At 43.8% G+C, this 17729-nt stretch overlaps 1 protein-coding gene across 1 annotated transcript; it reads right to left on the bottom strand.

Moving 5' to 3' along the window:
• Positions 1-5443: 5443 nt before the first annotated feature.
• GTF3C3 (general transcription factor IIIC, polypeptide 3, 102kDa) lies at positions 5444-17356 on the bottom strand (the record flags this gene model as incomplete). Its single annotated transcript, XM_009878002.1, has 17 exons — positions 5444-5638; positions 6038-6190; positions 6524-6648; positions 7322-7512; positions 7859-8096; positions 8757-8892; positions 9459-9560; positions 9804-10006; positions 10683-10854; positions 11448-11551; positions 12000-12086; positions 12747-12819; positions 14685-14832; positions 15556-15721; positions 15976-16167; positions 16617-16740; positions 17157-17356. Coding segments are annotated over 17 exons (2537 nt in total), but the record flags the coding sequence as incomplete, so codon positions are not given.
• Positions 17357-17729: the final 373 nt, after the last annotated feature.

Raw genomic sequence — 17729 nt, 5'->3', positions numbered from 1 at the left:
ATCAACCCTGGGGAATTTAAAGATCTGTAACGGAACAATTCGTGGCTTTCCCCAGTAAAGGGAGAGCAGAAGAGGCTGAAGCAGGTGGCACAGAACTGCCACATCACTAATATCACTAGGATTCAAATCCCAGCGTATTTATCTGGTGCCCCTCTGCATCTTGGTTTGCCCCTCTCTAGACAGTAACAGTGGTTGCTTGAATTACACATCTGGTCAATGATTTGACTAAAAACCTCAAACGATCTCTTTAGGAGCCTTACTGCTTTCCACAACAGCAGCAATTACCACACAGATGCATTAGTAAGCAAGCACAGTAGACACTAAGTGAGCGAGCTATAGCGTCAATGAATTGCCTTTAAACGAATTTGAACAAAGCAGTAATTTCTTTGGCAACCAGGCAGCAGGTTATCCTAGTGACATTAATTCCTTCTGCATCCTACATAGGATTGAATGTGGAATTAGCAGAGCTGGAAAATGCCCCTGCAGCTCAGGCAGCAATAATATACTCCTCACTGGACACAGAAGCTTCTCTTCAGGAGACACTAGTGCTCCATTCCCTGCTTTTTATCAAGCAGGATAACACGAATATACATTTCACTAACAGGCATGATCAGCAATGGAAACTCAACTTATCGTGAGAGACCAGTCAAGCACTTGAGACACATTTATCCTGCACAGAACAAATCAACATTAATGCCAGCAAAATAAAGCCACTCTGAAACACTGAAGAATCAACAAAGAAGCTTTTTGCCTGTGCCTAGCCCAGCTGAACCTTCTTAAAAGTCTCACTCAAAACAGACATTTGACATGATTTCCATCCACAGTCGCTTTCTTACTCATTCTATCTTCTTCCACTTATGAAAGCGCTGTAAGTTTATATTTAAGAATCCACAGAGTTGTCTACAGTGCAGACACTGAGGCTGTTACCTGGGCTAAGAATTCAATTCAGAATGGTGACAAGTACTAGGGTTTTACCTTCCCCAGCTCTTTTGTCCAAGAGCCAGCCACAAAATCTCAACAGCCACAACTTTAATCTCATTCCCTGTTAAGGCTCGAAGGAACTGGAAGATCTTGCATTTCGATATTTTTGCCTTGTACTTACCGAAAGGCATTACACAACTCCAATGCTAATTTTCACCTGGCGTTTTTTCCTTCGCATCAAAAGGAAAGACTTGGCAACATACATTCCCCAAGACTTTAAATCTAATTCTAATCAAAATTCTTATTTGTATTTCCAACATCTGTTGTACGCATTACAAAAAAATCAAGCAGTGATGTGGTGGTGCAGCAACCAGTACAACTGAGAATGGGCTCTCAGATGAACAACACATAAAAGTAAGGGCTCCAAACCGAAGCCACCAAGAGGCTTATTAACATGCCACAAAGTGCTTGTGCATTAAGCACACACTTAAACTCAAACACAAACATTATTGAAAAGGGACAATTTTAAACACGCGCTTCAAGTCAAGCCAAACGTCAGCAGGAGAAAACATCGCATGTGTCTGTGAAAAACAATCACGCTCAAAATTTAGAAGGTCCTCAGAGGAGTGCGATGACACGCATGGAAAAAATGACAGTAGCAAAGAACATCAAAGGAGGCGACACTAGAAATCCTCACGCTGACAAAGAACAACGAACAAATATTTGGGTTTACAGAGTAAATTAAAGTGCGTGACAGAGCATAGCAAGTAAGGCCCAGGTAAGAACTCCCGAGTGATCCACAGCACAGTTGGCTGCTGAGCCTTGTACCCAAATCCCTCTCTGCTTGTGGTACCTGTAGGAGAGAACAGGGAGGCCGCAAACTGCTGCACGTGTGCTCACTCTGCTTCCTGTAATCTCTCTAAAAACTGAAGCATGGAGAAAATAAATGTCAGCAAATATTTTCAGTTTTGAATAGTCCGACATGCAGATGACACACTGCAAGAATATCTGGAGTGCAGTTAGAACAGATCACAGTCACTCTCATCCTGGCGTATTTGGATCAGGAATACCTGTCAGGTTTCAGCTGAACTCACCCCCGTGTATTAGGCAACCATTTCAATCCCATGCAAAATCTTGGGCTGGAATGTGATTTCAGGGCAGGAATCCAAACTACCACGTGGCAATTTTTCCAGGAGTCCCGAAACCACATAGATGCGTTTCTCTTGCCCCCGAATGGGGTTTTGTTTTTACAGCAACATTACCAGCACACTGTTCTACAGCTGTGTCCTTGCCTGCTTTGCTCTGTACAAAACCGAAAATGTCCTCTGTCGTCTTTATTGTACAGTAGAATTCACAGGCTGTATCATTCTTCCACACCAACACCCCTCTGTTGTTTTGGGTTGGCAGGTGAAGGCTTTCATTTTGAGGTTCACCACAACAGCTGTTTTACACAGCAACTTCACTTACACTCCATTTATCCAAACTTCCGTTGTAGGAAATACCCGCTTTCTAACCTCTGAGGCAAAGTACCAAACCGTGTATTGCAAAACTTGGATTTACACGTTGACAGGTTGAAAGTCTGGGCGTAAGAGCACAACCCACGAACTACGCGGACGGGCATCCAGATTTTCATAGCTCGGCTTTTCCTCACCGTTGACTGGTGGCATCCTGCACTCTAGGAGGAACAATCCTGCAACGACAGAGTACAGCCTACACGTGCAAAGATTTGTATCAGCCTCAGGCCTCTAGTTCAGGAGGCAAAGGTGGGATTACTCAACAACAGATACTGGAGATCTATGATCACGCGCTAGGCTGTGTAAGTGATCTAGTTATTACGTGACCAGGTGAGTATTCTGTACCTGGATTTTACCAGGGAATAGGAAATGGACTCTAAATTCTGAACAGTCTGCTCTAATCAGATTTGAATAGCCGTACTTTATTCTAAGCCAATGTATCTTACTAAGCACAAGTGGATTTCCTATGAAAAGCTGAATGCAGCAGAGAAAAAAAGGCAGTAAAAGTCACTTAGTTTAGCCTTGATGGCTAAATCGTGGTGCTTTACTACACTGTTACCAAAGGTGTCTGAACAACTTCACGAAAGCGCTGTAATAGATTACTGCGGGAAACATCATCTCCACATAATATTCCTATGAATAACGGATGCTGCTGAGGTGTCAAGCTACTGCTTTCACACGGAGTTAAAACATTACTACCACAAAGGCAGGTATGGAATCCTAAGAAACCCACAATATTCCAGGTAATACAATTATTTCAAAATCCTTAGGATTACAGCTTGGTATATTTTGGAGAGTATCACTAGTGCAGATATGCTAAACCTCTTAATTTGCCTCAAATTACACCTGATTTGGAGAAGCTTGCTGAAGCTACTGCTTATTTCAGGTATTAGGTCTGGTTTTTTCTGAGAAGTGCTAGGTTGACACATGAACACAAAGTGGCAGGAAAAGCAATATTGTTTCTCCCACAGCAAGCACACTAATGTAAAGCTTAAAAATGAAGCAGCAGCAGCACATATTTGCTTAGACCTTTGAACCGCACCATATGGTTGGCGCTCAATTAAGCAAAGATTTATCCGTCCCTGATTGGAATGTGTCCAGGACTCGCTATTTTCTCCAATCTTTGAATCAGAGGACTAGAACTGAAACTACAATCTTGTGGACTCACACAAGATACCACATCACTTCCAAATCCTTGAATGAAACGAAGAAAATTTAATGTGTATTTTCTCGGGCGTGCATTTTTATTAGAATCGGCACTGTGAGAGCTACAAAAACACAGCTTTGCGTCGCAGCTTTAGCCAACATCTCACCCCTATCAAAAAGGTGAAGTCCGAATCGCTACCATTCTCCTCCAGCAATGACTTTACAGCTGCTGTACCAAGCACCAAACCGCACGGCAAGGAAGGTGCTCACAGGGCACCCCTATACAGGGGCCCTAGGAGTGCTCGTTTGAGTCACAAACCACGATTTGCACTAACCTGGGTCTCTCACCTTGTCTTTTTGCCTCAGGTACTTCACATTGTGAGGCTGACATTGACAGAACTGCCAGTTCTAGCCAAACAAGTATTCCTTATTTACAATTATTCCTGTAAACCAGGTGTCGCTGATAGGCCGCACCTTTGCTTCTGTCCCTTTTCTTCCACGGGTCTAGGGAAGGCTGGGCAGGTGCTGCCAGAACAGATCCCGGACTGGGTTGTGGAGGGCGCAGGTGAATCGCTGCAGACCAAGACGTGGCTGTGGCTGGACGCTGATGTGACCGGGACAGGCAGGAACTGGCAGGACTGGCTGCTTTCTAATGGTAGATGATAGCTGGGTTATGACTGAACATAAGCCTTGGGTTATTTTAGGAGCCTACAAGGATTTCCTTAGGGGTATGATGTTATACCATGCATCATCCTTCCTTCTTCAGCATTAGCAGAATTTGCACAACCCATCCTCCTGTAACACCACACACTGCATACCTCCGGAGCCGAGGAGCAGCCTGAGGACGTACTGGAATCTTCTTCTCCAACTTAAGTGGCAGACGTCTCCTCCTTGCAGGAAATGGCTGTTGTAAGGAGAGAGGGGTGCTGAGCACACTCCTAAAGCTAACACACATCTGAGCTTCATTAAAACGGGCTGTTTAAAAGCAGGGTAGGCGCTGTGGCTGTAGGATTGTCCCAGTCAAGCTGGTTCCTTCAGAGGTGACCTGGCATCTCTGCCACACGCGCTCTGTAAAGCTTCCGTGCCGTAGCACAAGCTCTGCCACCACAAAGCCCTCAGGCAAACAGAACTCCCAACTCTAATCTAGTTTTGCTTGCTGTGAGCTCAAACTGCAGAGTCACTGCTGCTGAAAAAGTTAAAAACCATTTGCAATGTATGCTAAATAATAAGCTGTGCGATATTATACTGATTTCTGCTCCAAGCTATTCGGTAGCGTATGTATTTGCTGAGAATGAGCAGACATTACCATTAACCTTAGGATTTTTATTTACAAGTTCAGAAAAACAAAGGTCACAGTGAGTTCAGTAAAACAGAAGTCAGTCCCCTTCAAATAGAATACCTACATGGAACACGTTCTCCTAGAAAATTCTGAATAAAGATCTGGAAATAGCGAGTTCTCCATCCTCTAGGGATTAGTACAAGCCCATTTCTTCAATACTATAATAATTTAAGACTGCACATTTAAAAACCCCTCATCACCAGTGCATACGGCTTCTTGAACATTCTCACTGGTAACAAGTTGCAGTATTGAACGTTGTAAATTCTCCCTCAGAATACTGAAATGACAAACGACAACGGGGTTTTCACCCTTTCACTCTATATACAAGGCAGAACGTCAGCTTAGAGAGCAACGCGTTGAAGGAGAGGAGCCGGTGACAGACACGCTCGAGCACGTGAGCGCTGTCTTCAGAGCTGGCAATTTCCATCCGTATATGATGCAGTTCAAATGCCAGAAGCAGAAAAAGGCCAGAAAGCTCTGTACAGCACACATCGCCTCTCTGACCATCTGTAGAAAATGTTGTTCATAAAAACAGTTTCCCCAGCGCTGCATAAGGCAAAGGTTAATACAAAGAGTTTGCCTGCCGCAAACCTCATCACACGACTGCGTAGGTGTACAACATCTTCTGAGCCATTCTGGTATTGCCACTGCTCTGATAAATGAGCGACAAGTTAAAGGCAGTATCTCTTCTCAAGTCTGTCTGATCAGTTTCTATTCCCTGTAAAAATAACAATTTTAAAAAGTTATCTATATGCAAAAACTTAATTTGTCTTTGTATGCAAAGTTATTTGTTTCCACAATCAGAATGTGAACAGAATTCTGCCTCTGTCTTTTACTCACCCACAGGATCGCTGCTCTGACCTCCCAGTGCTGACCAACACTCACGTTTCTCACGTTACCAACCCCTCCCTTTCTAAATACACTTGGAATTTTTCTACCTGCCTGTGCCAAAGCCAGGCAAAAACTTCCTCTCAGGCCAGGCTTGACAAGACACTAGAATACAAATGTAAGGAAACCAAACTACACAGGTTTTACACACCTGTTCTAGCTACGGCCAAAAAATGATTAACATTGACCCAACTTTAGTCTTTGTATGTTGTTGAGAAGGATGGAGTACCTCTAAGGTGAGAGGAGGAAGTTCAAGCACTTTCTGGTAGTAGTGGATCGCCAGGTGCAGCAGTCCCAGCTGGTGAAGGCCACGGCCAAGGTTGTAGAAAGACTCTTGACATGGCCCACGCAGGCCCAAGTACCGGTGAAGGAAGGAGAACCCCTGTATGCAGATCATGCACATGTGTGAACGTTCCTTCTCCAGGGTGAAACACACTGGAGAGCGGGCACTAAAATGCCCCTATTTATACATTTGCTCTATTTATACATTTGCTCTGTGCTTCCCCACAAACCCACACAGCGCAAGCTGAAGGAAAAAAAAAAGTCACGTTCGCTTGTTGAGACCAGTTGAAAACCACATTCACCGGTGTTCATGTGTCATGACTTCTCTCTTCTGACATGCCATAATAATTACGAGAAGTTATTTAGACAGCATGTTGTAGACCTAACTGCCTCTGAGACGCCAAGGCAGGTAAAAATACCGCCATGCACTCACCTGTACGAGCAGAGCGTGCCTTTTCAACACGTATTTCTGAGAAGCCATGTGGATGAAAGTCAAGCCGATGCAAAGGCTGTACAGGGGTTCATCCGGGTTTGCACGAAAGGCTTGCACATACTGTCCTAAAAACAAAAAACAGATTCAAGACGCTTGCTGTGGAAAGCATTCATTAAGAATTTAGGGGCAAAATAGAAAATCTTCAAATTAGAAGCATGAGCTAAGAAAAGAAAGTTGAATAGTTTACCTACACTAAAACACATAGGAAAAAGCATGACAGAAAATAATGTATTTTCAGCACTCTTTGGATCCTGAAAGCTGAACGCCGACTGTGATGTAAAACCTAAGCGGAGAAGCACTGGTCACAGAAGGTCCTTGCTGGGAGTTATATCCCAGAGGCCACACATCTCAAGTGTGACATCTGGAGGGCCTGGCTGAAAGCAGTAGGTTTATCTAAAAGCCCTGCTTAAAACATCCAACCAACTTTATTTGCTGTTTAAATGGGTCTATTTCTGTTCTTCTTACTCTTTATTATTGTCAGCCTTCAATGAGTTGTGCATGTTAGTTATATCTACAGCGTGGTCTAAACTCAAAACATGTCAGCTTAATTTGTACTAGCAAAACTCCTTAGCAACACTTTGATTCACATGCAAAATAATCAAAGCACCAGACCAGCACTGTGAGCCACCCGTAATTTTCCGATGCATGAAGAAAATTCTTTTAATAAAACTTGCTCAGACAAAACTCAAAACCATTCACTTGTTATATTTATTAATATTAGAACAATAATAGTATTACCAAGAGCGTGCTTGAAGCTGCCAGATACGAACGCGTTATGCCCGTTTAGGACACACAGCGCGTGATTATCAGGATTTTTCAGCATCAAGCGGAGGCAAAAGCGATGGTGACGGACATCCTGGGACTGCATGGTAACTTGATTGAAGATGTTCCACAGCTGAGGTTTGTTGACATTTTCCATTACCATGATTCTACAGAATAAGAAGTTCACATCAGCAAATGCTACCTAGTAAATGCTGTCTCTGCAGTAAAACCTCAACAGTTCAAGGAAGGTAACAAGGAAGAGCTGTTCCAAGAGCAGCTCAGCGGCTGAGGCAAAGTGAGAGCGAAAAGACGGAGCCAACGGTTCGGGCCAAATGGTCCAACCTGCTGTGTTGCACATTTTCTGGAATTGAAGGCTATCAGGAAGCTTCCTTCAAGAGCCTCATCTGTTTCAGCAGCAAGAATATTTAGCTTTAGCACTATTTTCAGCCCTAGGACCATGGCCCCAGCGGAAGCACTTCCAGAAGAGACAGCTCTACCTCCCCTGTGCCTCACCTGATATAGTTGTACGCTTTTCTGAAGTTCTTGTCCAGAATTGCGGCAGAAAGCCCAAAGTATTCCAGCTCCTTGCGCTTTTGTCTGTCATCGTAAAATGAGTAATACTCCAATGAGGAATCCACTAGCAGCTCCGCTTCCTTGTACCGGGAGAGGTCACACAGGGAATATATCGCCTTCAGAAGGAGGTTCCACCAGTCATCTTTCGTCAGAACGCCCGTGAGAACAGCGAAAATGGCTAGAAATATCAAAGTCAGGGAGTTGAGAAAATGAAAACAAGAGAGCTAAACTCTTTTAAAAAAAAAAAAAAATAGGTGCATGTATCAAACGGATCTTTCCAAAACACATCTCAGCATTAACAGGTACATAAAGATAGAATATTTACTTTTTCTGTTTAAGTGCAGTTTGTAAAATACCAGCAACCAAACAGTCCGAACTTGGAAACTAACAGCAAGGAATACACACAGGTCAAGTTGTAAACATGCTACATGAATGCATTAACATTACTCTTCCACAGCTACCAAACGGTTCTTGGGGATGCGCAGTCTGGCTTAAATGAGTCTGGGACAGCTGGTAAAAAACAATCGCATCACTTCCGAAACATTTTTGTCTACTATGTTCTAGATTTGCCTGGATTATAAGTGCACTCAGGAGTATGTTGGACTGTGTGATCTCGAGAGGTCCTTCTCAATCTGAATTATTCTGTAACCTTACTATTTTTTCTCTGAACTCAGATTCTGCCCTCAATATATACACTACCTTCATTTTTGCTGCCTTCTTTGCCCTAAAAATAAAAGCACAACTGTATGGATTCAGCACACAAAATAGCAGCATTTATTTCATTTTTATGAATAAGGAGTTCATCTAGTTTCTTTGGTTTTTAATAAACATTTGTTACCTTTCGCATCGCAATTTGCTGTCTCTTGGTCGTCATTGTCAGAAATTTTATCCCTTGACACCTTAATAAGATAGAGGTGCCTCTCTCCAGATTTGGAACTAGATATCAAACACACCTGAGCTCTGCTCATTGCTACCTAGAAACAAATTTAAGGGCAGCATTTCAGATTACATCGATATGACAAAGGCAGCTTCAGGGCCAATCCAGCTCATTCGGGTCGCGTGCCAAAGCCAGCCTGTAACTTTGAAACACTGCGGCGGAGCACGACCACAAGAGACCCCGTTCCCAAGAGGAGAATTGGCTCTGCACTGCCTCATGCTCCAGTGCAAACCGGGCTACACGACAGAAACGTGCAAACTCTCTTTAAACGACTTTAAAGACTTCTTCCGGGATGGGAACATCCCTGCGCACACTGAAATCCAAACTGTTTGCATGGAGGCATAACAACAGCGATGCCTTCCCATATCGGTGACAGAGAACACCGTAATAAGAATTACAAATTACACAGACAAGCAGCCCTCTGTTCTGAACACCGTGGCAGGAACACCACGATTACAGGCTCCCTGCAAGATTTTTAAGAAGATCACGAAACCTTTTGCATATCAGCCCCGCTGGCTTCCCTCCCAGGTTTGTTTGTCACTTGTCTTAAACCCACTTGCAGCTGTCCCATTTCTCACAGCGCAGCTGGAAAGCCTGGCTTACCTTCAGCAGCATTGCCAGCATCGTCAGTAACGTGTCTATGTACCCGTACATCTTGCCTTGAGAATACAACAGCGTCGAACGATGGAGGAGCAGCTTTAACTCCTAAAACACACGGAACGTTATTATTCAACCTCTTGCACGGAGAGTGACTTTACAAAACGGACAATTTTGACTCTGCACAGTGCCAGCAGAATTGCAAAAACTTCTAGAAAGCTGTAGGGGCCATAGCAGCAGAGGTAAGATCTCCCTGAACTGCCCTGCAGTAGTCACTATTTCAAACTCTGAAGCTTCAGAGAAACCCGACATAATGCATCCTGGACTGGGAGGTGAGAACGCTTTACGCACCTGCTGAGCAGCGTTTGCATCCTGCGCCAGCGTATCAGGGTCATACATGGGCTCCAGAGCCTCCAGAGCTTTTTCGGGTCGGCCCAGCTGCTGCTGAAGTGTGGAAAGGGAGATTCTTGCATCCAGATGCAACGGAGCGAGGTCGACAACTTTGGCGTAGCTCTCGGCCGCACGCTCCATGTGTCCCAAAGCCTTCAAGCACTCTAGAAACCCCACGAACACCACAAGAAAAAGATTTCAAAACTTTCAAAACATACTTTTCAGACGCTTTTTCAGTTAAAACCACCCCAAGCATGTATTATTACAGTGAAAATATTCAGGAACATGTAGCGATGCACCCAAAGTATTTTTAGTTGAAGTAAATTTCAATGAAGAACAAGCACTCTATGACAGGGCTGTCAAACTCCAACTACAGTTTTACAAAATACCAATTATCATTCAGCACGTGCACCTAAAATTCCTGGGACCAAATATCCAATCGAAACTTACCCTGACGCAACTTGAGGCCATTTCCCCTTGTCCTGTCTAATTCCTAATGACAGGACAAGGGGAAATGGCCTCAAGTTGCGTCAGGGTAAGTTTAGGTTGGATATTCGGGGGAAGTTCTTTCCTGAACGAGCGGTGAGGCACTGGAACAGGCTGCCCAGGGAGGTGGTGGAGTCACCAACCCTGGAGGTGTTTAAAAAAAAAAGTAGATCTAGCACTTGAGGCTGTGGTGTAGTGGTTGGGTGTGCTGGGATGAAGGTTGGACTGGATGATCTTCAGAGGTCCCTTCCAACCCCGAACACTCTGTGATTCTGCGATCTTAGAAAACGGTCCTCGAAAGGGCTCGGCACTGTAATATCATCTCTTGGCACAGCAGTCCAGCTTTCTCCTCACCCGCGTGCCGAAGCCAGACAACAGCCAAGTTGTATCGTTCTGAACAGACAAGGGAACTCAGCAGCGGCAGCGCTGAGTTGTATTCTCCAACATCCAGAAATGCCTCTGCGACGTCCAAATAAAGGTCACCCATTTCTTCTGGGTTTTGTTCCACCAGAATGGTCAAAAGAGGCTTTAAAATAAAAAAAAAACACACAGAACACTGAAAGCACGATCAACCAACATGAACGTTTCTTTAAGGTACAGTTACTGGAAACTTAAATTTTTATGCTCTGATTTTTATTCTGTTTGCATTCTGAGCTACAATCCCTTTATTTAAATGTTAGGTAAGGATTTGAATTCGGAACTCAGGGAAAAGCCACAGTTTTTTATTCCAGACATTTCTCATCCAACGGGTGGAAATGCCCATCCCTGAGGAGCGCTCTTCACGAAGGAACAGCCTTCAGATTTAGCAGATTTCACACAAAGCAAAGACGTTTCCCTTCATGTTCAACAACTCTGCAGTGTTGTCCCGGGCCTGTCACAGCACACAGGCTGCGATTTACCGTGCTTTAGTAATATTTCTACTGCAGGCATCATTTGTAAGGACAAATCCACTGTTTCTACTGTTACAGGTTTGCTAGGCTTCTCTCTTGCAACAGGAGGGAAGCAGAAAGAATCTCAGCAGCTCTCTCAATGACCTCGATCACATGAAGACAGGAAAAACTACTTGCTTGGTTAATTTATGAGATTATTACCCCCAATCCCTGAGTGGTTCCGACTTACACCGAGCGGCTCTAGGATGTTCAGGTGAACCAAGCACACCATCAGCTTGACTGTAATGTCGATGGGAACACCCTCAGGTATGCGGCAGCTGACCTTCTCCGCAGCTGTGAGAAGATAAAGGGTTTCTCTCTGAAGACACAGCCTTTAGCAAGCGCTTCACAAGCAGCAGCCACGCACAGGGCGACTGCTATAACCTGAGGAAACCGCGATTTCCAGCACAAGGCTTCCCTATTGCCTTCCACAGCCAATTACTGCAAATCACAACATGCACATTAATTGACCTTAATACGTGGCACCAGAGTAACTATACGTTTACAAAATGAGAAATTTCCTTTACAAAGTGGGTAAGCCCTGGGAGAATTCTTTTGGCTTTGATGTCTGGCTGGGTTAGAAGTACGTTCTGAGTAAGGAAGACAGGACACAAGAAACCTTTTCTGGATGACGCCCTATTTCTCTGCTGCTAGACATCTTTCCCAATTTTTATACAATTGCAGCCTGGTTCCTAAGCATACAATCAGTTCCTTTACTTGTACAAAATCAAAAACCACTTACCTGCAGTACTGCATTGCGCAACTGGTTGACTTTGGTCGTCAGTCGCTGCCTCCTGGCTCTCCTGCATTTGCACCACCGCCCCTGCATCTTTTTTAAAAGATCAGCAGATCATGCCACTAGCATCGGCTAAGCCAAAAATTACTCCCTTTTGAACCCAGCGTCCATTGGTAGCTTATTCTGAAACGTGCTTATGGAGCTACCATGCTGTGATCACTCTACAGCCCCAACAGACATTCTCAGACTTAAGCAATGACTTCCACAAAACAGGTTCCTAGAAGACAACCAACTTTATTCAACTATGAGCTAATATCCCTAGATTTGTACGTACCAAAACATTTAAATGTTTAATAACAGAAGTAGGGTTTATGAAGAATATTAGTCAAACGTCAAAGGTTGACATTCTTGAGTATAGATGCCAGTAAGCTTATCTAATTTTTTTTCAGAAGCTATTTAGCTGGCAGAAATAACTAGTCTGATGTGACCAGTCAGAAGAATGTTTAGAACTTTAAAAGGCCTCCAGTTGCCTGGAGAGCAGTCCTTGTTGTCAATGAGTCAGCAAGGCTAGTCGGACATCAGAGTGCCTCCTCACAGAAAGCTGAGGTCAGGCGGTGTAACTCAGCAAAAACACTGGAAAGTTTCAGAAGAGGAAAGCCTGTGAATGTGCGTCAAAATACACCCAGGAACGGAAAGAAAGATGTCACCTCACATGAAAAGCAGGGTCATACTAGCCGCTTGTTAGTTACTTACCTTCTTTTTCCTCGCTTGGACTTTTTTCTGATCCTTTCTTTTCAAGTACAATTCCGGCAAAATCTGTAATAACCTACAACAGACAAGTAACTGTCACCGCTTTAAAGATTTAAGGACATACGGAGCAACTAGCGCACGTGGCAGTCGTTTTAGACGTCACAAACATTATCAGAAGTAAAGCTGCCTTCACTTCACTTGAGGTTATCACGTGTACTGAGTTTGATCACTTTATGTCTTTGTCTACTATTTTTGGACTACTTAGATGATCCAATCAGCATCTCTTCCGTAAATACAACAGTTGCTTTCATCACAATTAGAGAAGTTTTTAACCTTTACAGCTTCTTCTAATGCCTTTTGAAAGACTGAAAAAAGAAAGCAAAGAGCCAGGTAAACAGCTAAGCTCTCCACACATCCTTCCACAATGCTCCAAGGATTCCTCAGCCTACTGCATTGCGAGGAACCATGCGGCTCGTCTGTTAAAAAAATAATTCAATAAATCCACAGCTACGTACCGACATTTTACAACAGCCTTGGTCATGCACACCACGAGCTCAGTAAAACTAGTAGAAGTCAGTCGAACAACTAATTAAAATAAACAGAAACCAAAGACAGACAAGTCAAGAGCTTCACTTGCCAACGGGGAGCTGTGGAGGCGGAAATGCACGAGTGTTAAGGACCATTGGTCTAAGGCCCAACGTGGTTTGGGATTTTGTTCATGAATGGACAAGTATTTCAGCCACTGCTGTTGTCAAAACAAGAGCGACACACAGAGAGTACATGGCCTTTAGAGGGACATACCCGATAACTGTATTGAGAGTTTTATAGAGTTTCATAGACTGGCCTAGGCGGGAAGGGACCTCAGAGGTCATTTAATCCAACCTCCCTGTCATGGGCAGGGACGCCACCTCTCGACTAGACCAGGCAACACATGGGGACCGAGCGGGAATCGAACCCGCGACCTCGGTGTTGTCATTGTTGTCACAGCACCGCGCTCAACCCACTGAGCTAACAGTTTACCAGCTCAAAGACAACTTCAGCTATCCAGGAAACACCATCGCAGGAACAGACCCGAGGAAAACCATCAAGAGGAAACAGGGGAACCGTTCTATGACTGAGCATTAGCAAATCACGCAGCTAAACACTGTGCCTATAAAACTGACTGATTTTTAAAACGGGAAGAAGTACAGAGAAGGGTCAGAGGAATCATCCGCAAGCTCGTGATGCTTTGCAGTGACAGAGAGTGAGCTAAATAAAAAATAGGAGGCAATTTAATATCAGCAAAGAAGAATGTTCCCGAGGAGCAAGTCCTAACTAATAGTATCTCTTCAATCTGTTGTGGAAAGTGTAACAATGGCCAGATACTAAAGTCTTTTCTCTCAAAGCCAGACCTCAGAAACATGCCTCAGAAGTGTAGGGTTAAAAGCTGCCAGAACAAATTGCAAGCACATAAGTGATCTTCTCTAATCCCTGATGCCGTAGAGTCAAGATGTGTTGTTTTTCTGGAATGCACGATGCTTGATGCTTACGGCACAATTAGTCAAAACACAAGAATGCCAGATGCAGCCTGACAGCCTGTGCTTGAACTGCGAAACCATTCCGTGTCACCCTTTTAACCTCCAGCTCTGAGGAGGCTCTTTGCTGGCAGCTCGCACAAAACTAGCTCGCAGATCTTCTCTGCCTACTGAGACTATGGCAGTTGTAGAGGAAGGACTCCCAAAATTTTAAGCCTGAAACGGCATACACGTCTATCAGCCCCCCAATTTCTGAAATCGAGCCATTATCTTCAATGCTAATTACTACGGCAAGCAATCCGTATCTCACAGGCTCCATCACTACAGAAGCGCGACCATCTTTAAGTGCCACAAGGATATGAACTGTCCCTCCTGCCCGGCAAAGAAGTGCTGAAGGTGACAGAGAATCACGTATAATTCTCCTCACCGCCAGTGCTTTGTCGTACTGTTTGGAAGAAATATACAGCTCGGCTGCGATGTTAACGTCTTCCATGGAGACAAGGCTCTGGTGCTTAGTAAAGGCTTCTTCTATTATCTCAATAGCAGAGGTCACATCATTGGCTTCGTAGTAACTTCTGTACAACACAAATACGAGGTACTAAGTATTACAGATAACCGACACTATGTACTTTGAACACTAGCACAAGGATTTTTGTATTCCTTTTATTTTTGCCCATTAGCAAATACTTTTAATGAGCAAAAATAAGTTACAAAAGGCAGTGAGAAATTGTTTTGCATTTCAAATAATTACCATTTTTTCTTCCCTATATGTTTGGACGTCGCTACAGTTTTCATTACAATATCCCTCACCCCAAGCCAGTTATCAAGAACATACCACACTAACCTTTAGGAACAATATCATTACAATACACGTCCTTGCATTATCTGGGTGTGTTGCACATGTGCAACGATCAAAATACTTGAATTGTTTTAAAACAGGCCAGTAACAGCGTTCCACAAGTTACGCATGAGGAAGCTGAGGTATAAAGTAGTTAAACAACTTCCTAAAATACACAGTAAGAGAGCTACGCACCTGAACACCACGTCGCCTCTGTCTCAGACAAGCTTCTAAGACTTGATCTGCTCTCACGAGCAGAAAAGAGGAGGGGGCGGTTTTCTACTTGCTCCAGAAACGAACCACAAAGACACGTAAACTACATCCTGCTGCAGATCGTTTGTACTTTGGATTGAAAACCTACGATCCAGATTTGCTGGCAATAAGTTTCCAGGTTTCTGGTGATATTATATGGACTAAAATTCCAGGAAACGAAATCACGGTGTTTTCAAACCTAACTTACTTGGCCATGTCTCTAGCCAGCTGCATGAAGCGCTCTCCATCAGAGGGAGACAGGAGGTTCAAAATACGCCGGTAGCCGTCCATGGCCATCTTGTGTTCCCCCAGCTGCTCGTACAAGCTCGACCTCTCCCACAGGTAACGCACATTGGTCGGGTCGTATTTCAGAGCTACAACAAAAAGCGCATCAGAGCCGTGTTTAGGAAGAGGCAACAATGGATTTCGCGTTCATTTCCCCGCCTAGATGAGCATTAACAAGGTTTTTTGTAAAGAAAAGGACATCCCGTATTAAAAATCCACTCATCTTTTACTGAAGTCCAAACAGAACCTTAGCAAACTAAATTAGAAAGCAGAAGAAGGAAAAATATTATTGCCATTAGCACGTAACAGTTACTTTAAACGGTTAAAATGGCTGCTATGCTACCTTTTGTGTAGCAGAAGACGGCCTGTTTGATATTGTCCTGCTCCAGCGACATTTCTGCTAGCCTGACCCATTCCTCGGTATCACTAGGATTTAAGTGAGCCGCAATCAGTTCAAACTGTAACGACTTCTCCATGTCCCCCTGGTCTTCATAGATCATGGCAAGAGTGGAAAATGGCTCGTGAGCAAGAGGGGCTGTGAAAAGATAAAAAGAATGATTAAGAACTAGATTTTAAAAACCACCCTGAAAACAAGTAACTTGCCTTTCTGCAAACAGCAGATATCAGAATTATGTGAAACGCCAACATTGCTCTGTTTAAATCCAGGAAAAGACTTCCAGACAAGCTTCCAACTTCTTGTATTAAACAGTCTGATGGAATCAAACAACCACCATTTTTAGCATCATTCCACACTGTGAAGTCATGTTGATGTTTATACCTTGGCTCTACAAAGCCAATAAAAGCACAACATATCACAGAAATAATCATAGAATGGCCTAGGCTGGAAGGGACCTACATATTCTTAATTCCACACTATTTATACAACGACTTTCCTCGCACCGAGGATTTCCACCGCTGAGTTTTCCTGAGGCACGTTTTCACATCACCTTAAAGCCCCAAAGTGTCACCATCCTAACAACAAACCTTGCCGAATGATTTCCATGCACATCAGAATGGCCTCCTCGTGTTCTCCCCGAGCAAACCTGATGTTGGCCTCTCCCATCAGACCCCTCAAGGCACGAGGAAGTTTGCTGCGAGGCCTTTTCTCCTAAATGGAAAAAGGATATTATTATTCCTACCAAGGATTAACCGTGCCCAAATTCAGGAGACATCAGTCACGCTGGTGCTTACCACAGTCTAAAAACAAGTAAAGTACTAGAAACGTTACAAGGACTGACAGAAATATTTCTGGATTTTCATAATGGACACGGTAACTCTGGCATCTAACACAAACACAACCCAGACATTGGAAAAACTCACTTCATTCTTGTTGAGTTTTCAAACAGTACTCTACCATCATTTTTTAAAAGACAAAGTCAGGCGACACCAACATAAGCAGGAGTATCCAAGACAAAGTTATTCCCAGACAAGTTTCTCAGCCAGCAGCTAAAGCCACACAAACTAGCGCTCGGGCACTGTGCTTCAGGAGACACAGGGAACTGACACAGAAGTTTAAATACTTGCTTTCATCATTTTCTTTGTCTCTCGATTAAGCACCATCTCCAACACAAACACATCTCCTGCCGTGGGCTGCTCAGTAGTTTCCGCTTCCTCCTCTTCTTCTTCCTCTTCCTCTTCCTCCTCCTCCTCCTCCTCTTCATTTTCCCCAAGCATGGACGCAAAGACCCGGTGAACAGATTTACTGACGCCATCTGAAGTTTCTCCTGGTCGAGAAAGAAGCAGAAGGTTTATGATATAATTAAGAGCAGGACAAGGGCATCATCAGGACAAGGGCAGAGAAAACAAAATGCTTCATAATTGGAAGCCCACTTGAAAGAGCCACTCTGTACGGAAAAGGCCTGCAGAAATACTATTAGCAGCCGCTCTGCTTTTAGACCTCTGCACTACTGATCACCAGCACTCAGCCCAGCCTCTAGCATTTTTTGGATATTTGAAATGAAAGTGTGGAGGAAAACACAGAACGAAGCAATGGTTCATCCAACATTTTTCTCAAGCCATACAAGAGAAGCGTATTAAGCAATTTTCAAGCAACGACCTGGTCGGACGGAATAAAGCTTTTCAGCTGAAGAGGCTAAG

Source organism: Apaloderma vittatum, unplaced genomic scaffold, assembly GCF_000703405.1.
Source record: "Apaloderma vittatum isolate BGI_N311 unplaced genomic scaffold, ASM70340v1 scaffold8281, whole genome shotgun sequence".
NCBI lineage: Eukaryota > Metazoa > Chordata > Aves > Trogoniformes > Trogonidae > Apaloderma > Apaloderma vittatum.
The sequence above is the reverse complement of the archived record's forward strand: the minus strand, read 5'-3'. Positions and strand labels throughout refer to the sequence as shown.